The sequence below is a fragment of the Bombus impatiens genome, unplaced genomic scaffold, assembly GCF_000188095.3.
Source record: "Bombus impatiens unplaced genomic scaffold, BIMP_2.2 scf_0008, whole genome shotgun sequence".
In the NCBI taxonomy this organism is placed as follows: Eukaryota; Metazoa; Arthropoda; class Insecta; order Hymenoptera; family Apidae; genus Bombus; species Bombus impatiens.
The window spans coordinates 66,744-89,440 of NT_176427.1; the positions used below are offsets into that span (position 1 = coordinate 66,744).

At 24.8% G+C, this 22,697-nt stretch overlaps 3 protein-coding genes across 11 annotated transcripts; 2 read left to right on the top strand and 1 right to left on the bottom strand.

The window, feature by feature from the left end:
- Nucleotides 1-129: 129 nt before the first annotated feature.
- Nucleotides 130-3,381, top strand: LOC100740882 (UPF0047 protein YjbQ). Of its 3 annotated transcripts, none has more exons than XM_012381745.3 (4): nucleotides 130-266; nucleotides 602-774; nucleotides 1,494-1,630; nucleotides 1,907-3,381. In XM_012381745.3, the coding sequence occupies exons 2-4, from the start codon at nucleotides 615-617 to the stop codon at nucleotides 2,120-2,122; spliced, it is 513 nt and encodes a 170-aa protein (XP_012237168.1). In that variant the 5' UTR covers nucleotides 130-266; nucleotides 602-614; the 3' UTR covers nucleotides 2,123-3,381. The 3 variants fall into 3 exon arrangements, with proteins under 3 accessions (XP_012237168.1, XP_012237031.1, XP_012237104.1); XM_012381608.3 differs by having other exon boundaries at nucleotides 153-311; nucleotides 399-774; XM_012381681.3 differs by having other exon boundaries at nucleotides 153-311.
- On the bottom strand, nucleotides 1,376-11,829 carry LOC100740760 (centromere-associated protein E). 3 transcript variants are annotated; one of them, XM_033319415.1, is made up of 9 exons: nucleotides 9,726-9,793; nucleotides 9,336-9,555; nucleotides 8,780-9,079; nucleotides 8,526-8,722; nucleotides 8,121-8,276; nucleotides 7,388-7,676; nucleotides 7,160-7,288; nucleotides 6,843-7,086; nucleotides 1,376-1,659 (listed from the first exon to the last, which is right to left on the bottom strand). In XM_033319415.1, the coding sequence occupies exons 1-9, from the start codon at nucleotides 9,791-9,793 to the stop codon at nucleotides 1,637-1,639; spliced, it is 1,626 nt and encodes a 541-aa protein (XP_033175306.1). In that variant the 3' UTR covers nucleotides 1,376-1,636. The 3 variants fall into 3 exon arrangements, with proteins under 3 accessions (XP_033175306.1, XP_033175321.1, XP_012236681.1); XM_033319430.1 differs by lacking the exon at nucleotides 1,376-1,659 and adding an exon at nucleotides 6,341-6,592; XM_012381258.3 differs by lacking the exon at nucleotides 1,376-1,659 and adding an exon at nucleotides 11,696-11,829 and having other exon boundaries at nucleotides 6,748-7,086; nucleotides 9,726-9,836.
- Nucleotides 11,774-22,642, top strand: LOC100741004 (DNA-directed RNA polymerase, mitochondrial). Of its 5 annotated transcripts, none has more exons than XM_033319313.1 (18): nucleotides 11,774-11,801; nucleotides 15,020-15,136; nucleotides 15,220-15,422; nucleotides 15,814-15,974; nucleotides 16,478-16,830; nucleotides 16,930-17,273; nucleotides 17,428-17,697; nucleotides 18,989-19,336; nucleotides 19,514-19,684; nucleotides 19,803-19,928; nucleotides 20,031-20,231; nucleotides 20,407-20,682; nucleotides 20,860-21,105; nucleotides 21,193-21,352; nucleotides 21,471-21,714; nucleotides 21,810-21,981; nucleotides 22,184-22,275; nucleotides 22,439-22,642. In XM_033319313.1, exons 1-18 carry the CDS (start codon nucleotides 11,789-11,791, stop codon nucleotides 22,557-22,559), a joined length of 3,618 nt encoding a protein of 1,205 aa, XP_033175204.1. In that variant the 5' UTR covers nucleotides 11,774-11,788; the 3' UTR covers nucleotides 22,560-22,642. The 5 variants fall into 5 exon arrangements, 4 of the variants coding, with proteins under 4 accessions (XP_033175204.1, XP_033175154.1, XP_012236525.1 ...); XM_033319263.1 differs by lacking the exon at nucleotides 11,774-11,801 and adding an exon at nucleotides 12,657-12,982; XM_012381102.3 differs by lacking the exon at nucleotides 11,774-11,801 and adding an exon at nucleotides 12,657-12,982 and having other exon boundaries at nucleotides 21,471-21,707; nucleotides 21,806-21,981; nucleotides 22,439-22,593.
- The last annotated feature ends 55 nt before the right edge of the window (nucleotides 22,643-22,697 follow it).

Sequence of the window (22,697 nt, forward strand, 5' to 3'; positions counted from 1 at the left end):
TTATAATTTTTAATTTACCGCTTATATCAGAACCAATCAATAAGAAATAAAATGGTTCTAGTAGAAAACGTACCATTACTGAACGCAACTTACATTATTGTTTGGATTACCATTCGATTTATTTATTCTCTGACACTTGATATAGCAAACAATATGGCTTATCATTGTTAAAATTCTACCGAGCGGACTTTCTGTTAAAAGATTTCGAATTTCTTAGGGATACGATGAATTATTTCGAAATAATTTTATCATCTTGTTTTTTCGCTGTTAGTATGCGTACCTGATACTTATGATATTCCGTGTAGGTGAAGGTGAGCGTATATATGTATGTAAACGTGATACGTATGTGCACATTGAATCATTATTTCTCATAACCTTTTTATGAATACGAAATATAGCAGATGCAATTAGACAATCTTTAAAAGATGTGGGTAAATCCATACATCTTGTAGCCGGCAAGCGGCGAAGATACTAGACGCATACTATATTCAATGGAGTGGACTGTATTCTTGTGATTTTTCGCTTGAAGTAGATTTTACCGTATCTTCGATTTGCGAGAAAATTTTTATTCCGAGTCTAGTTAAGTGTGTAATCTCTACAGCGTATATCATATCATGGCCTCGTCAAATAGAAGAATTCAAATCGGCTCTGCTTGGTTTCAAACAAAGATTAACCTAAGACCACAGCGTCGAGGTATCCATCACGTTACCGAGGAAATCTTAAGAAGAATTCCTGAACTCTGCGAATTTTCAGTCGGACTTTGTCATATACAAAGTAAGTGAGTTTCATAGTACAGAAAAAAACTATTACAATTTTTTAATATTAAACTATTACAAAGCATTGATAAATTATATTTTTTTTCAAGTAAAAGTTCAATTTTAATGTATTTCATATCTCTGGAAAATAATATTTATATTGCGTAGTATATGTATACATATTTGCTAATATACGTATCCACATGTATACTAATATTACATGTAATAGTATATATATAATACTATATTATTATATATATATATAATGTTTATGTATGTATGTACAAAGCAATAAACATTTATTTACAAATATTTTTATTTTTACTAATTTGGATTACAATCCAAGAGAAAATTAAATAATATACTAAAATCTATTAAAAAGAAGAATACGAAATATTCTTTTTTATTACTGATAACCTTTAATGATATATATAAACTAGATAAGATAAAAAAAACGTAGAAAAGTATGTTAATATTAGATACTATTAATTACCATGGTAAAATTAGAAAATGTATACATTTTTCTACATTTTAACAAATTGTTAAAACAATAACATTTTATTAAAAATTCTACATTATTATTATTATTATTGTGGAAATAAAAATGATATATTTATAGGTAATGTATTGAGTAAACTAATTATATTAACCAGACGAAGTAATAAAATGTTCATGGAACTAATATAAGTATTACAAAGATATTTTCCTATAGCATAAATAGTTTCCATTATTTTTTAGTTCTTCACACATCAGCAAGTTTAGCACTAAATGAAAATTGGGATCCAGATGTTAGAGATGATGTAGAAATGATGCTTAATAAAATAGTTCCTGAAGGTTTGGCCTATAGACACAGTTGTGAAGGACCAGATGATATGGTAAGTTTATGAAATATCTTTTATTATTTCTGAAATTAAATTATGCTGTGCATTATATATATAGATCTGTGAATTTTTGTTGTAGTTTATAAATATTATGTTAATAAAATAATGCAATTAAATATAAGAGAAAACAATATGCTGATAATTATATTTTTTTAATAGCATATCATTTTAAAACGAAAGTTCAGCTTTTTTCTTTTTAATTATAAACATAGTAACTTTATAAAAATAGACTTATAAATTTATACATAGATATAATTATATTATTTATAGCCAGCGCATGTAAAGGCATGTTTTCTGGGCTCTTCATTGAGTATTCCAATTACTGATGGCAAATTGACTTTGGGTACGTGGCAAGGAATTTGGTTGTGTGAACATCGTAATGATGCTGGAAGTCGCAAAGTAGCTATTACATTGACGGGTTGTCTCAGGGATCCTGCACGTAGTCCTTTGAGCCCTGTTAGTCCTATTGCTTCTACTAGCAGCTAGGACCACTCACACCCCCAAAGGCGTAGCAAACGTCAGCTGCGCATATCTACATCCAGTGATTCAAGCTAGCAGCTGCTTAATCTTAGACAAATTCTAAGAGTATAATTCAGAAAAGAGTGTATGGATACTTCAAAAATATATAAATATTACATTTTCTTATATCCATTCATTATCACAAATTTCCAGCATTTTTTATAATGGCATAACTTGTAAAATCATAAAAATAATTGACAATATTTATTAATGTTCTTATGCTTATCTCATATATCTTATATTTTTTTATACATATAAATATAATATATTTATTACTTATATTTCAATAAATACATAAATATTTAGTAAATATACATTTTGATTTTATTTAGATTATATAGAGACATTTCTCTTTAAACTGAGTTAACAGTAACTATCCAAAAATGTGGTTCATTGAATATATAATGTTGTTCAGTACTTATAAACTGCCAAGGCAATTGTATATTATATGCATTCAGAAATAAATATAAACGAATTACAAGTATCCTGCACTCTTCATCGCTCTTAGAAAATTAATGTAATGCATTCCGATATAATGCGTCCAATACTCCGAATTTAATTACATAGCTTTATTTAAATAATTCTTTTGTAAAAAAAAAGATTAATAAAGAAAATGGCATTAATAATTGCTCAGCTGAGACCTTACATCACTTTTTATAATATGTAAGAAAATCTCAGCTTGAGTATGTGCAATATGTTATAACTTTCTAACTCACTGCTTATCATAGGGTAGGCATTTTTAATGACGTTTCCAATGCATTTGGGGGTGTATATAGGTTACAATCAACACTTCTTTGCTGTGCTAATATATTTCTGCTAGAGATATCCACATAAGTTATATTAATAGTAACAACATGTGGGCAACAATTCAGTATGAAAGTAGACAGTTAAGAGAATCATCAAACTATGCAAATAATGATTTAGACTTACTACATTGTTAGGTATTTACTGATAAAAATATTCTAGAAACTTAAATAATCTAATTAAAACATAAAATGTCATCTAGAAATGTAGCACTGCAAAGAGTTGTAATAAAAATTACCTACAATGTTACTAAAATAACCAAAGCTTATCATGGGAGCTTGTTAATGTATCTAATGTACTGTAAAGCAAGCAGTCGATGTTAGTTGTTAATCTTTCTCATATATAATATAAATGGTCGTCCATTATGATTAATGAATATGCTTTAATGTGAAGTATCCAATGCAATTCATATAGCTTACATATTAACAGCTCAAAAATATAAAACTATCAAAAATTATGATAAATTTTTAGCAAGTTATACATTTTTTTCTCATAAAGAAATATATGGAACGAGTTGGTATACTTCATCATATAACATTAAAAATTTGAAATTCATCTGTGAATTCAATTCTAATTTTGTTAATATGCTCAACAATCCAAATTATTAAATATGTAAAATTCATAGCAATTTGCTATTAATCAATTCACCTACCAAGTTCATTTCATAAATTAAATGATTGAAAATTATTATATTTGCAAGATAATTACCGTAAACAATAATACACTATATATATATTTTATAATATATTAATATATATAAATATAATTAATTTCATCTTAACATTTGAAGATAATCATTTAATTTTCTGATAAACTTTTATTTTTTCTGGCAAAATAGTAATCATTGCTTAAACTATAGTTAAAGAAGTGCATATATATTTGTTTTAAAGTATGTATATTTCTTTTCAGTTGACACATATCCAAATTTTTAATATTATGTAAAACACATGTATAGTGATTATCTCATAATCGTTGTTATTATAACAAATCTACAAATTTGACGAATTTATACATTTTCAAATCATTGGTTTCAATTTTTAAAATAAAAAATTTAAGCTGTATATTTATCACATGTCTTATAAAAGAAATTAATAACTATATAACTAAAGTTAAACTTTTACTAAGCAATTATAAGCAGCATTTATAAAATGTTACTTTCCACTTATACGTGCAACATATTAAGTTAGTATGATTTCCCATTTCCTAAGAAAAGTTGTTTTGTATTGTTACGAAAGAAAATGTTAAAAACATTGACATAATATAATTGTGTGTACAATTTGCAAAGTTGTGTTCTAAGATTTGTTTGGTATTTTCCTATCTATATAAAAAAATACTTATAATAAATCTTTAATTTACTAATGAATAATTTTTGATTATGTCTATATTTTGCAGTGTAATGTTATATAGTGGATGATTTAATGAAAGTGTTAACAAAAAGTGTTAATATAATTTTGTGTAAATATTTCATACATTTACATTTTTTCAAACTGTTTTGTGATTAGTTTCAAGGTAATTAAAAAGGTTTAGTATTTATAATATTATTATAATAGCATAATTAGCATCAAAATTTAAACTTAATATTTGGAAAAATAAAAAATTGTATTTGCATATTTAATTGAAAATCAGATGTTTTTATGCCTTGATTATGAGATAAACAACATTCGATATAATCACAGTTTTCTAAATATTTAAGTTATTCGATATTTATAAAATTTTCTAGATATATGAAATATTAGTTTTTATTTAGCTGGATATAGTGGACCTATAATAACAAATTATAGAAAACTAATACATTAGGATTATACAGTATATAATAAATACTATTATACATTAAATTTAACGTTATTAAATGTACATATAAAATTATATTTTTAAGTGAAGTATAGTGAGAACACCATATTATGAGCGAATGTAATGAAGTTTAAATGCAAATATGATAATTGTATAATATCCCTAAAATGTAGTAATATATAAAATTGTTTATATAAAATAAATATAATGACTTCTTATGCAGCTTGAAAAAAGTTTCATTATAATATAAAAGAAAAAAATACAATTTTACAAAGTTGAATTTTACTACATCTCATTTTTATACCAAGTTGTTTACTCAAAGAATTAAAGAAATAAAAATACCAATTTGTATAACATTATATTCAAAACATAGTAAGTTTCAACATACGTACTATTAATATTTCTAAATTGTATTTAATATAAAAAGTGAAAATTATAATTAAAATTTTCGTACAAAATACAATTATGAAATAGATGAATGATGATATGAAACCTTATTGTTGTAAAAATAATATATTATGTTAATTTTTCCATTATGTGCAGTTAGAAATAAAAAGTAACAAAGATTAATCCATTACAATGTACAAACCAATCATTAGCAATGAATTCATTTCTTGTATATATATAGTCAATTAATACATTTTGATTATGGTAAGAAGATAACAATATAATGGGATTAGTGATATGTATTATACAATTATATATATATTACATATAGTAGTTACAAATAATTCTCTGCTATTTAGTATCTCTCACAAACATAGTTTTAGTATTATTTTAAATCTGTTTTATGACAATGTACATGTCTTTTTCATAAAATGCTAATTTATATTGTTTTTGAGAAAGGGTTAATTTGTTTGCATAATATTTAATCATATTTATTTAAGAAGTGGTATCTAAAATATAAATTTAAAAATTGTTTTCAATGCAAATTGTGACAAACGATTTATAAAATTAAATAATTAAATAAAAGTATGTGGATATGTAGATATCTGCGGATGCCTATGTGTATGTTACATACAATAAAATTATAGCACTCTATAAAAAATTTAAAATTTGGAATAGTAAATATGAATTACTCATATTGGTAAATGTACTGTAATACATGTAATAGAAGAAAAAATCATTTACTCACTTTATATTTACTTTTATTTTTTATATTTTTCACTTATATTTTGCATGCAAATTTACTTTATTTTCATTGTATTTTCCTTAAATAATCCAAAGTGGAATACTATTTTAAGAGTAGAAAAATTTCTTTGGTAAAGATGTATGAAACTGTACCTTGGGAATTTGTATGGAAGTATATATTAATATTTTATTATGCATAATACTATATATATTTACAATTTTATTATTTTACATACTTTCATATTTTTATTTTTGATTAAACTTCTTATAAATTTATAAAGTGTGGCAGTATAAAAATATATTGATCCAGGCTTCTTATATTTTAATGACTCTAATATATTGTAAATCTTAATTATTATTTGTATTTTATTTATATAATAATTATTTATAACAATATATTAAAAACAGTTTGTGTTATACATATCATGATATTTAAAAATTACAATGCTCAAAGTATAGTTGAAACGTAATGATAAAGATCATTTGTATTTATATTTTTAAATTATGTGTTCATTATCATTAAACAGAAGTTAAAATGATACATTTTCAAACACTTATATAACATATGATGATGATACACATTATTATCATGAATGTTAATACATATATTAGTGATGTAGAAAACAAATCCTGAACATAACTTGATATGTGCCATTAACGATGAAAATATCCTTGATATAAAATTGATATTGTTTTATTTTATTTTCACAACTAAAACAAATATTTCGTTTCAAATAAAAATTATTAAACTTTAGAGAGGGAACATTTCTAAATTAGTTCGTAAAAAATCCAATAAAAATTAAATTAAATAGATGAAATGTGTTAAGAAATTTTCATATTACATTTAGCACAAAAATAAAATAGCCTAATTCTTGAAGTTATACATTAAAGTTTTAAAAATATGAAGTTTAATTAATTTGAGGACTAAAAATGTGTTCGTTAGTATGTGGTAAAAGCTTACCATCCGGTTTATTGTTATCAGATTCATTAAATTCTTTGTAATTTTCAGGTATTGGGTGTGGTCCTGGATGTCTTAAATCATTTGCTTTATCTTGAACTTCTTTAAATGATGCTTTAATATTATCTAGTGCATTACCTAATCCTGTTTTAATTTGATTAAATTCTTGTGTCACCAATGAGAGTCTTCCCAATAGATAATTTAAATTATCATCAACTTCGGTCATGCGTTTTGTTATTTCGCTTACCTGTAGGAATACACGCATATAAGTATCTAAAGTAATATGTTAAGCATTTTTTTTATTCAATATCAATTCTTACTTTAGTTTCCATTCCTCCCATGGTAGAAGTTGTACCATTAACATATTTTTCATTTTGCTTATGTAATTTGTCTAATGCTTTTGCACTTTCTGTCATTTGTTGATACATGACATTTATTTGTCGCCACACCTTTTATTTAAAAAAAATTTAATACAAATAAATTTGATAAATATAATATATTTAATGCTCAATAATAGTTTTTTAGAAAAATATATTTTTAATCATTACCTGATTCATTTCTTGTTCCATCTTAGTAGTTAAATTTGCTAAAGCTCCATTTTGATTGTCCATAATATCATTTGATATGCCATCAAATCTTTGATTTAGAGTATTATTAATATTTGTACCTTGTGCTTTCACTAAATCTCCTACCTCTAGAAGAATTTGATGCACACCATATTCAACTCTTCTTTTAGTATCTAGGACATGATCAGCCATTGATACTATTACAGATTGCCCTTTTTCAAGATCATTTAATTCTTGATTTACATGTTCAGCATTATTTGCCAAGTCCATTCTAAAACCTCCGAAATACTCAATAAGATTTTATTATTATTGAATTGTTATATTTAGAAAGATAATATTAACTAATTAGTAATTTATATATGATATTCTTGCGCAAAATACATAGTATTTACATACATAATACATTTTTATTCAGAGGAATATAACTGTTAATAATGCTTGTACTGTTCAATTTAAAGAATACGATTATAAATACAAATATTTTGAAAATATAAGATTAAGGAAATTATTATGTGTATAAAAAGTTATTTTATGTTGACACATAGTGATGATGCTTAAAATTTTATATAAAAATGTTGAATTATAGTTAATAATCAAGTGAAAAGAATAAGCAAGATAATAATATAAATTATATTTTGGGAATGTCATAAATAAATTACAATTTTAAAATAATTGAACTAAAATGTGTCAGAAGTACGTTATTACATAACAATACCTAAGTGCTCCTATATTATCTTTTATTTCATCTTTACTTTCTGTTAATTTATTTTCAATGTTATTAAGTCCTTTAGTAATAATATCTTTTAATGTATGCTTAGCTTCTTGCAAAAGTGTTTGAGTTTCATTATGTAGAGTTTGCATTTCAGTAATCCTAAATAAAATTTAATATTCATTATTTCTTATTTCCAAAGAAAAATTTTAAATCAAATTATACATAATAGCGATTTACAATTATGATTAATTCATAATTATTCATAAAAATTGGAAATAAAATTATGTTAATACAAATGCAAATGAACTTAGTGCACTGACAAACCTTTTAGTTTGTATATTCAATGTTAAAAAAATTTTCTTTTATGTTTCATAACAACATATTGTTGACAAGAGTAGTGATACATACTGTGGTAATTCCTTAATTTGATCAGAAGTATCATCTAAATGTTTCTTTATAGAAGGTAGCATTCTTGTATAATTATCAATATTTAAGATGGCATCAAATTGTGGTTCTTGTAATTTCTTTTTTATGTTTTGTGATTGTTCTTTAATTTTTTCCAGTGAAACTTCGAGATCACTAAGCTTTGTACCAATATCTTGGATCTACAGAGCATATGATTTTAATAAGTTTTTAAATGAAAATTTAAACATGTTATTTACCTCAGTCAATAATGCTTGTGTTGTTCCTGATTGAACATTTGTGGCTTCTTTTAATTTTATTGCTTCAGATTTTAAAAGCGACTCTGTTTTTGAAATTCTCTCCATTAACAATAATTCTGTATTATTTAATTTTGAAATAATATGAGCGTGATTATCTAGTGGAGGTAATGTAGTATCTGGTCTATTATTTACTTCTGATACTTTATTTTCAATATCTGTAAGCCATCCCTCTAAACGACTTTCTAAATCTTCTAAACCATCAACAGTCTTTTGCATTTGTATTCTTTCTCGTTCATCTCTCTAAATGAAATAGGAACAAATTTTTCTTTATATTATAACATATTATATTATATATATATTATATGTACATTATATACAATAATACATGTATGTATTATTGCAAAAATATATAAAGTTTTGCTGTAGAAATGTGAGTTTTTAAAAAAGTTGCACATTATAAACTTTTTCAAAAATTAATATGATAAATATACGTAAATTTAAAGTAGTTTTTCTCTAATATTGGTTACTTAGAACTACTTTGTTAATTATCAAATACCTGAGAGATTAACTGTTCTATTCCCATTACTTTTTCATCAAGTTTTGTCAATTGTAATTTTAAGGAATCGATAGTTGACATACGTTTTGTCAATACTGTAATTGCTTTTTTTAATTGTTCTCCCAGTTGACGTTCTCGTGCCTCATGCCTTTCTAATTTTTCAGTATTTTCTCGCATCATGTGTACTAAACTTAACATTGCATCTTTAATATCTTCATGTCTAAAAATTATATTACATTAACTATATTGTAATAACAGAAGCTTAACAAAAATTCATGATGGACAACAAGATGATATTTGACTTTCCATTTTTATGTAACTGTTGTTAATATAAAATCATATATAAAATAACTACTTTAATTATATTAATTGAATAATGAAAGAACTTACGTAATTTCTCTAGCATTGTTCAGATCTATACAAAGTAACTGCAGAAATAGTATTAACATATATTTCATTTTCAATTATTGTTAATTAATGTCTTGGGTTTAAAAGAATTGTCTGAAATAAAAAATATTAATTTTATTCCATGATACTGAGTGTGTATATCTTTCTTGAATATTTTTAATTATTTTCTTTTTATTGTTTTCTTACATTCTTTAAATAATTTGAAAATTATGTCATTGCTATAGCTACAAAAGTATATGCTATGTAACTGAAATGCTTCCTTTGATCAATTAATTGAATGTGCTGTTATTGAGATAAGAAGTTAAGAGGTCATTACTGATGACTCTTTGATGGATAAAGTAAACCATCCTTGTTAATAAATTATCACAATAATAAAAGCTTTTATAGTTAATGAATAAAATCATTGTGTTTGAATAACAACTATCAAAAATAATTCCCTTTAATGTATAGTTTTAAATACATTTAATCATATAAATAATTCAAATTATGCGTATTTAAATTAATATGTGTATGATATACGAGCGTGTGTACATGTATATACGTGTGAGCGCGTGTACATACATATATATGTGTGCACATACACGCAATAGTGTGAATAAGGAAAGAAAGAAAAAATTCAAATATATAAACATTTGTGTTTTTTTTACATTCTATACTTTTCGTCCTAATATTTTGTATAACTAAGTAATATATATGATAATCTTAACTCCATATTTTGTAGTTTTCAGGCGAATATACTTTTCTTTATTGTATGTTACAAAGAGTTCAAATTTTAGCTATTTATAGATCTCAGATGCACATCAAGTGCCGTTTGATGGAGCCATATGGTTCACATAAAACCATCTGTTCCTAGTGTAACAAAATCTAACTTTTGTAGTAGTATACTTGTAAATATTATAATAAAGATCTTACATATAATATATATCATTTAATATATAAACATAATACAGTTTGTTAAATGTTTTCTAATAAATGACTACCTACTTTATTCATCATGAGAATCGTAATTATATTTTTATTTAAATAATGAAATATGTTCTTACTATTAATATAATTTTATTTTGATACAATCATAACACAATAAAATATTCCGTTTTATATGGTTTTCCTAATATATTTCACTTTCTTATTGTTTCCGAACAAATCATTTTTCTATTTCTATCGAATTGTATCTTATAAAATATTTATATTATAATAGTTTCAAAATGATATTACATATTTCATAAAGAAAATATTTGTAATTGTTGAATATGAATATGCTTATATGTACATGATATTAATCTTATATGTTAAACACTAAACAACGATATATATGTTTTACTTATAACAAGAAAATTTATATTATAATTTTTACAATACTGTACTTATTTTGTAATATTATTTACTTCAATTATATAAGTAATTTACCACTTATAAGATTGAAAATATCATAATGCTAATAATTAATTTCAAAGTAATTTCCAGCGTACCATTTTAAGTCATGATTATAGTTAGTGCACACTGACCACCATTTTAAAACATAAATTAAGATCTAATGATTCAAAATGAAAACAGTTCAATGTACACTAATGAAGCCGTCATCTTTATATATATTTCAGTCATGTATCATTTTACTAATACAGCAATAAATAATAAAAGAAATGTTCTTGTTTTTAATCATAAACAATAATAAAGAAAATGTTGAACTTTCATAACAAAGTTGTTGAAGTAGTAATTTTAACAAAATATGATAATAACTTTTACAAATGTATATTAACATTTATTTAGAAGGAAGTATTTTTTATAACATTTAACAAAAAAGGGCATAAATTAAGTGAATAACACAAATATGTTCGTTAAATAAATAATACAATATTTGTAATTACTAAAAGATAGAAAATAAATATATGTTATTAATAAACATAAAATATAATATAATAAACTACAGAAAGACAATCTGGATATTTACTTACATAAGTAATATTTGTACTCTAATCCTTTGTGTATAACAATCAACGTGTAAAGAAGAACGTACTGTTTCTCATTCGATCAGCGAACAAGTGATTATGGTATCATTAGGTAAGTCCACATTTGGATTTTTAAAAAACTGAACTCAAGGTATATGCTATTTAGTAGCGACATATAGCGGTCGTTTTTGGTACTTAGCAAGATGCAACTTTTAATACTAATAATAAATATGTATACATATACTGAATTTTAATGCAATTGCATTTCATGACTTTAACATTTAAAATTAAAATATTTTCATAACATATAAAATTTCATTTTATAAATTTATAATATCTATAAATAAAGAAGATGCTAAGTAGAAAGCTCTTATAACCTATATTAACTTATCAATACATATTTCGTATTTTAACTCTATCTAGTGCATTGTTAAAGTCTTTTCTATTTTATTAGAATATGAGAAAAAAGATATAGAAAATCTTTTTAAAATATGTAATAATGTTTAAAATGTTATTTCAACTTTGTGAATAAAATTTAAAAATTTTAGAAATTTAAAATTGATATTTCTGACAATTTTCAATATGCATTTATTTTATGTTTGTATAATAATACGTTGTAACATAATGTATCATATGAGTGTAACAGAAAAATGAAATAATATTGTTAGAAATTCAATAAGCTGTAACTTGGTTCTTTCACCATTCACCATTCATATTGCAAAAATTATTATTTATCTTTAGCAGAATGGAATTAGTTGTAACTATTACAAAAAAAGAACTTTTTTCTAATTTTACACTTTCCATTTTAATAATTTAAAATTCGATAAAACAATTTATATTGCTACATATTATAATTTAACAATATGATGTGTTGTAGATTAAAACTAAATTAACAATTCATATTTAATCAGCAAGTAAATATGAAATTTTCTCTGTCTGAAATGAGTATAAAATCTTAAGAATTTCCATTCTACAAGATGCCATCTATTAACTGCATGTTCATTTTGTTCGTGAATGTGAAATGCTACTTTTCATTTCGTGGGTTATATTATGTTGTAAATAATGATAATTTTCCTATATAAATTTATCATTATCTGTGAGATGATTAATTATTACATAGTTAGTGGTTAACTTTATGTAATCGTATAAAAATGTACAAACTTTTAATAACACGAGTTACGGAACGAATATCTCCACATGGTGTTTTCTTCATACCAAAGCAAGTAATAATGATGCAGCGATCAATGCGTCTATGCTCCTTCTGTAACTTTTACCACGGAAATATATCAAAATGTATGTTTACATTGTATATAATTCAGTTTTATGAATAATTTATATATATAAGTATTTTATTACTTTTTGTCTGCCGGCTACAAAATGAGATTGAAGTAATTTATATATGTACATATTTTAGGGTTTGTATCATTTAAAGTTTCAATTTTTGAGATTATTAAGTTATTACATGATCAGGTTATAGTATAATATTTTAAAATATTTATCAATTATAATTTCATTATTAAAACGTTATGTAATTTTTAATATTTTCCCATTTCAATGATATTTACATAATAAACGTAATTAACCTGAAAAATCTCGTGCTGCTTTTCACACATGATTGCGTTTCTATTAGACCTAAGCGTTTTATGAAATTTTATTATGATAGATATAGAAAAATTTTTAATGTGTTACTTAACATAATAAATTTATCATTAGCATATCATTTTCTGCGAAAGTTGATTTTAAGATAGCCACTTTGAGCGCTGTTATTTGGTATGACATATTTGCGATGGCGGGCAAAAAAATGTTTAAAATTCATACTTGTGTACAATATGTATATTACATTAATAATAACTTTGCATTAAATATTTTTTACCATATTGATAACAGTCATCTCTTATATGGACAAACGCCATCATGCATAAGTATTTGAACATTTCCAAATTATTATAAATATATAAAATATATTTCAAATAGAACTTTATACTAATTTTCGCTTCTGATCTTACCTCGGACTACCATATATAGTTATTAGATGTGGATGAAAACGATAGTTGATATTAATTAGTATAAATAAAAATGTATCAATTGAAGATGCCCAAGAATTGCTTGTGCATTAATACCTAAGTTAAATGACTTTAAGTATACCTGTTCAATGTTGGGATCTTTAAATGATTGGAATATGTATTTGCAACCACACTCTAAAAGTTTATATAGATTTTATAAAATGCCAGCTGTTTATTAAAAATGAATATGAAACTTGATTGGCACAGATATATTCTTTGTTTCAATATCAATTTAGCAGAACATTTGATCCCAATTATGGCAAGAAGTAAAGAATTAACAGTAGAGCAACAATCTTCTGTCATAATATTGAAAATATAATAAGAATATCAATGTTTTAATTGGACTACATTAAGTGTTTAAGTACTTATACATGGTAGTGTATATATTATATCTATTTATAACTGTTTTTGTCAAAATTAATTGTATTTTCTAAAAATATGGTGTTTTGTGTACTGATTATCCATTAAATTTTCTTTTGTTCTTTACTGTAACAATCGAAGCTTGAACTACAAGCTATAAAGCACTCAAGAAAATTTGCATATCATTTGGAAATGATTTTCCTAACAAATATATAATATATAGTAGTTTCAAAAATTGACCGTGGAAATGAAAGATCAAAAGTAAAATCAAATAGTATTCATGATGTTTGTTATGAAGTTTCATAATAAAGATACACAAAAAATTGTATTTATACAAAGTAAAAGGTAAATATATTAGGGGATTTAATTCATAATGCAAAGCAACGTAAATATGAATAAAGTGAAAATCATTTTGATAAATAATTTTAAAACTTAGTTGGGAAACTAATATAATTTTTTATTGGAATTATCTGTTTTTAACAGTGCAACATTATATGACTAAGAAAATAATAATGTATAATTGGAAATAATGTATATAGGAATAATATAATAAACAAGAAGTCCTAGAGTTTGACAGTTTAATTTTGTCAGTATATTGTATATTGTGACAACTAGTAAAAAATGTCATATACAAATAAGCCACCTTTACCACATAAACCACATAAACCTTTTTAAAAAATTACAAGTATAAAAATAAGAAATTTGTTATAATTAGTATTTGACATAATAAATTTATTTATTAACAAATAGATATTATCTTAAATATATGCCACGTAATATTTAATGTAAATATGTATTATATGTATAAGATATTAGATATGAATTTGGTGTTTCACATTCACATACATTTTTTAATTATTCATGTTTACAAGCTTATAACTGTAATGTACATTCATTTTATTTATAGCTATCAAATACCAGCAAGTTCGTATTTATGGTACAACAACAGTAGATATATTGAGTCATTCACCAATAAAGAAAGGAAAAAAGCAAAGAACAAAAAAATATGCCGAATTATTAGCAGGTAAAATTTGATATTATATTTACATAAATGTGTTTCACATATTGACATAAATTATTCTGCAATATTGTACCTTTTTATTATAGTAACAAATAAAACAGCAAGTACTAAGAGGACTGAAATAGAAAAGTTAACAGCATCTGATTTACCCATGCTTGTTGATAATCCTGACATCACTACAGATAATTCATGTGAAAGTAAAGATGTTACACTTAATCAGCTCTTTGATTCAAAATATATGAATGAAAATTATCATGATTTTTGTGATACTGAAATTTATTTAAATATTGTAAGTTACAGTAATTTATTCCTAATTAATTGTGTTAATTTATTTGCTTTACTTTAAATATTAAAATATTAAACAGAATATTAAACATAATTATTTAGAAATTAAAGTATATGTAAATTTGGATCTCAATAAAAAAAATAAGTTGTTATTTTTATAAAAAGTTTAGTTCATAAACAATAATTTATTTCTGTAAATAAAAATATTAATCCATAGTGTCAAGCACAATATTATTGTGATACACCAGAAATCAGTTTTTCTAAATTACAACTTAAAAAGTATTTTACAGTTGAAAATTGAATTTTTAAAAGATTTTTCAAACATAATGTTACATTATTTAAGTATTATAACATAACAAGATTATATATTTATTTACTTTATAACTCATTAATAGGAAAATAATGTAGATATAGTTACTGAAAATGAAATGAAAGATAATTTGAATATTGGTAATGCAATCAAGAATAATATGCTTCAAAAAGATTCCACATTTCATTCTATTAAACAGACCAAATTGAAAGATCAGAAGTTGGAGAATGTGTTAAAGTTAAGCACGTATGTATTATAAGAATGAAATTATGTGATTTTGAAATATTTGTTTTCATATTATACTATCAATTTGATAGCTCTATTTTTATCAATATCTTTCCTTTGTGATTTTGTACATGTGTAGAGTCATGTAGCATGTAGATTATTACTTATTAAAATCATTACTAAACATTACAACACATTACAAACAATATGATATGAGATTTTCTTAGTTTATTATAAAATTTAATTTTTGTTACTGTATTAAACTTTATAATTATCATTTTATTTTGAAAATGATCATATTGAAATTGTCTTGTGCAGAAATATAAACAATTTTTAATAATATAAAATTTTCATGATATATTTTTCTCTTTTAATTCTTACTTTAACTTTTGTTGAATATTGTAACTTTATAAAATATTTATTATTATTATTTACTAAATTTTGTTTTGCACATATAATTAGTATTGTATTATTTTGTAACATTAATTAAAGATAACTTTTACTAACAAAACTGTTTCTCTCAGAGGTAATGCACACAAGAAGATGGAAATATGTAAAACTGAAAACGAGTATAGAGTAAAAAATTATGTTGAAAGTTTATTAGCACATATACAAGTTTATTTAAGTTGTGGATTGTTAAACAGAGCAAACAGAACCTTAATGAAATGTAGGAAATATGTTACAAATAATTTGGAATGTAATGAAATTATTAAGCTTTACAATATACTTTTGGAAGCATATGCTTCCAGAAGACAAATAGGAAAAGTTTTAGAGTTATATGATATGATAAAAAATGATTCTTTAACACCAACATCCCAAACTTATGGATATATATTTGATGCTTTGGGAAATGAGACTGTAAATAAAAAACAAATTGGTAATTATATATACATATTTTATTGCATATAAATTTTTAATATGATTGAACTTGCATGTATAAAGGAAAATATACTATAATAATCTATTTCATTTGCAGAATTACTCAAAAAATTAAATGTTGAAATGAATAATTACAATATATCTTTCGATGATATCTTTAGTAAGTCATACTTTAAAATTAGTCAGGAAAAAAATATATTAAAGGCAATTAGGATATTAATACCAGACTTTGAACCAGCATACGCTACATTAAATAGAAACTATAGATGTAAACTTCTAAAAGAAATTCAAATGGCAAGTAGCTGTGAAAGTCCAGCAAAAGAAATATTAACAATAAACCAACTAAAAAATTTGTTAGAAACACAGCTTCAAACTGAATTAAAAATTGAAACACAGATACCAAGTATTATAGTATGCAAGGAAGATATGAACACTAATCTGGTAAGATATTATTATGCAATATTCTATTGCCTAATATTTCAAATATATATTAATTTTTATACTTAAACATTACACTTGCTTTTATAAATACAAATGCTTTTTATAAATCTTCAAGATTTGATATAGTACTAATGGTTTCTTTATCGTATATCAGGAAACAAAAGTTATGGAACTAGAAAATTATTGGAAAGATGCAGCATTGGCAGCTTTTGAAAGGAATTTGATGTGCTTAAAACAGAAGGAGTGTCAATCTCATAATACTCTGATGATTTTGTATCCATTTTTAGAAGTTTTGGATAGAGAATACTACATAAATGCCATATTACGTGAAATTAGACGATTAGCTGCAGGATCAGAAACTTTTAGTTCATCTCTTAAATCATTATACATTGCATTGGGAAAATACATTTATAAGAAGTATGAGGTATGAAACTATTTATATGTCGGAGAAGTGTCAGGAATAGGGTTGTGGGCGTTTGCTAGATCTTCATTGGAATTGGCCATCGCTGTGTTATAACGACGGTACGGTCTGATGCTACGGGTATGGACACCACTGATTCGACAATCAACAGCGGTGGTTGGGCACTTGCGATGTTAGCGACGTTGGTCTTAGGTTCGATGACGAATCCACGGTCAACGGGATGAAAGATATACTTGCTCTGACTCAAACTCACTGATCGTCAGGCGTTGCTCCCTTAATCGGTGGAATCTCAAGAAAGAATGAATTTTCGTTCCAATGATGCCACAGAGGAAAACTATGATGGGATGTGTCTAAGGACACGAGATAATCGGATTCGTTGAGTATAGCCGTCGTTCAGAAAGTAAGGGAAATTGACGTCGCTGTCAATTGGTCAATTTGGGACAAAGACTGCCTGTCCGTTTGAAAAATCTTAATTATCGAAAAAACCCAGGTTTTATAGCGGGTCCTCGGGCTAACTGGACTTGTACTATGTAAGTGCCTCAACATCTGGTATTCATTGCCCGAAGGAACCGTTGGCATGGTTTTATTTATTGTCCGAAGGAACCGTTAGAATGTTTTACTGTCAGGTACCTCTATGGGTATTTCCTTTAATAAGGGTCATAATATCACTCCACACCTTTGTTAGACGAAGCGCCCGTCCCGTTGACCGCGGCTACGTTCGGCGGCTGATGGTCGCCTTGAGCCTAAGTTTATTATCACAAATCGCAACCAAGTACAATTGGGCAGAATTGTTTTTTTTTTTTTTTATTTATTAAAATTACAATCAATTCTCGCATTGAGAATTTTCAGTAATTTTTCTGGCGTGGCGCAGTGACATGGCTGATTAAATTGGGCAGAATGACGGCAAATTGTTTAATTATAACTGTAAGCTTTAATTACAATTTTACGGATTTTCCCGAAGTTCCAGAGGGAAGGCTCCGGTATCCTTTCATCTCCGACATATATATCCTATAACACTGCATACAAACCGACAAACATACAACGACTCGGTACATTAAAAAATTATTAATTTTGTAAATTTAAAATATATCAATGCCGTTTTTGTTTCAACCAAGGGCAAGACTTTTGATGTTTCGAGAAAATCTTCAGCGTGAAACTGAAACGAGAGTTCAAGTATCCTTTCATCTCCGACATATATAAATTATATTTATACATTTGTTGATAAAATATTTGTGTACTTTGTCATTATAATATTCATACACATACACTCAATTTTTATAATCTTAATTTATAGATTGAAATAAAGAAACAAACTGGAGTGTTAGATAAAATTATTAATATTTATTCAAAATACCTTGAATGGTACTTACATCCTGAAAAAATGCCACATTTAAATAATATGAATAATCGTACTGTATGGGAATATTTTGAGTATAAGGAAACAAAATATGGTACACCTTTAAATTTTACCTCTGTAAATTGGCCTATAAATGTAATAATAAATATTGGCAAATTTTTGTATCATATTATCTTGAATGATATTATGCTTAAACCTGACATTTTAAAAGGACAAGATTTAAAATATTCAATCCCTGCATTTTATACATTGTTTAGGAACAAAGGAAATTATTTATCAGAACAGGTTTGTATGGAATATTATTAATTAAATATTGGAATATTCAAAGTTTTATAGTACCCAATATTTTCAGCTAGTTTTATGGGGAAGGTTATTGAACTCACTAATATCTGAGAGTTTTAGAGAAAAAATTAAATATTATTTAAATATTTTTAATACATAAAATTTATTTTTATGTTACAGATTAAACCACATCCTCTGGTATCAAAGTTATATAGAAAGGTACATTTAAAAACATTAACATTTAAATCACTTCTTCTACCTTCTTATAGTCCACCAAGTCCATGGGTTTCAATACATTTAGGAGGATATCTTATAACGAAAACTGATTTTATAAGAATCTCAAGTGATTTTGTAAGCTTGCAATTTTTATTTATTTTTTAAGTATATATATGTTATACAACAATATATATATTATCTTCAACATTATACTATATAAGAGAAATGTATACTATTTATATTTTTTATTTAGGATCGCTTATGGCATAAATTTGAAAATACAGAACCAGAACAGTTATTTCCTATATTTGATTCATTGAATCAGCTTAGTTCTATTCCATGGAAAATTAATACTGCTATACTCGATATTGTAATTAAGGTAATTCTGATATTAGAATAATTGTCTAATAGCTCTTATTGATAATGAATACAAATTATAATTATTATAAATAATTTCCATTTGTATGTGTTTCTTAATTAGATTTTTCAAGATGGTGGTTCTGTAGAATTAAATGTTCCTCAATCAGTTTCTGTACTAATTCCACCAGGTCCAATAAATAAAAATGCTACTGTTGAAGAGAAACAAAAAGCAGCAATAGCAATAGCTCAATATAATCAAGAGAAGTATGATATGTATTCGTTGTGGTGTGATACTCTTTATAAGTTATCCATCGCCAATCATGTATGTTTTTTATCTTTTCAAATATATTAATTTTGTATCGATAAGCAAATTACGGTTAAATTACATATGAAGTATATATTAGACTATTTTTAATTCCTTTATAATTCTTATAACTAAATACGTAATTTTATATATTTATACCATTCTATATAGTGAATTCTTTATTTTTTTAAAGTTTAGAGACAAAATATTTTGGCTCCCACATAATTTGGATTTTAGAGGAAGAGTTTACCCAGTACCTCCTTATTTAAATCATTTATCATCTGATTTGGGCCGGTCTTTACTTTTATTTGGAAAGGGAAAACCTTTAGGTCCAAATGGATTAGATTGGTTGAAATTACATGTTATTAATTTAACTAACTTTAAGAAAGCAGGTTCTGTTAAAGAACGGCTTGAATATGCAAATCAGAATATGGATAATATACTTGACAGTGCTACTAAACCTTTAACAGTAAGTTTTTATTTCAAATAAAAGGATTGCTTTTTATTTTAATATATTAAAGGACAAGATGAAATGGCTACATAAGAAATTCATAATTACATGTTTATACTAAATAAACCTACACAGCTTTTTTAAATTAGGATACTTGAAATAATTTTAAATAAAACTGGTATTTATATTGTAAAGGGTAAAATGTGGTGGAAACAATCAGAGGCACCATGGCAAACTTTAGCTGGGTGCATGGAAATAGCAAATGCATTAAAAACACCAAATGTAGAAGAATATGTGTCTTCGTTTCCAGTACATCAAGATGGCAGTTGTAATGGACTTCAACATTATGCAGCACTTGGTAAAGATAAAATTGGTGCGGAAAGTGTTAATTTACATCCATTTGATACCCCAAAAGATGTATATTCTGAAGTTGTGTCAATTGTAAGTTTACTGTATTACACAAAATTGTAGCTTGCAATATATATACGTAAATATTTTTGGAAAAAAAAATATTCAGTTACATTTTAGATTGAAACACAACGACAAATTGATGCAAAAAATAATGTTAAAATTGCACAAATATTGGAAGGATATGTAAAAAGAAAAGTTATAAAGCAAACTGTGATGACAACAGTATATGGTGTAACAAAATATGGTGCAAAACATCAAATAGCAAAACAGTTAAAAGGTAAATTTCATTTTTCAATGTATGCAGAATATTTGGACAAAAAAAGAAAAGATTTAAGGTATATTGTTACGAACCAAAAAGAGATGAAAATTTATTTTAATATTCATATTTCGTGTAGATATGCGAAACTTTCCAAAGGAACATGTTTGGTCTGCTAGTATATATTTAACTGAAAGCACATTTCACAGTTTAAGAAAAATGTTTAAAAGTGCAAGAGAAATTCAAGATTGGTTCACAGAATGTGCTCAAATTATTTCTTCTATTTGTTGTGAAAATGTGGAGTGGGTTACCCCATTAGGTCTTCCTATTATACAACCTTATATGAAACAAAAATCTTTAAATAACAATATTAATGATAATAGGTTAGTACAAGTATATAATTTTGTAAATACATCAATTTACTTTTAGTATCTAATATTGTAATGTTCAAAAGTAACATCTTTGGAAATGTTTATAGGAAACCTGATAGGATAAAACAACGAAATGCATTTGCACCAAACTTTATACACTCTCTAGATTCCACTCACATGATGCTTACTGGGCTACATTGTAATAAAAATAATATTACTTTTGTCTCAGTACATGATTGTTTTTGGACTCATTCTTGTACCATAGATGCTATGAACAAAGTAAGTAAACTACTAAGTAAAGTAATTTACTGCACCATCCATACATTTCAATGTTTTTGAATATAATACATAGTATAAATCTAATAGTACTCCAACAGTCCACAAAATATAAAGTAAATTATAAACAAATGTAAAATGAATATAAATTGGATATTCAAATGTTTTTCATATTTTCTTATAGATACATAATTATTTTTTATAGATATGCAGAGAACAATTTGTTGCTCTTCATTCTGAACCCATCCTTGAAGATTTAGCTATATTTTTTGTGAAACGATATTTACCAATTTATAAGTAAGTAATATTTACAAAAATATATATTTCTAGTAAAAATATAGATTTATAATTTACAATGCAATACAATATAAATTAATGTACTGACAGTATTATATTTAAATATTATATAATGTTAATCTAATAAAACGTATATTTTAATTTGAGTATAATATAATTTCAGACAATTAAAGTGTAAAAATAAGCCTGACATTGAAACAATACGCAGATGTTTAACTAATGTACCATCAACAGGTACTTTTGATATTAATAATGTTTTGTCGTCTATATACTTCTTTAATTAAATTTTTACGAGTCTTAGAACATTTTATGTAAATTAATGATAAAAATAAATTACTCAAATATAATGTAGTTTTTATATCCCTTACTTTATATGTATTCAATTCGTAATTTATGCCTAAGTAATTATATTTTAATATTCA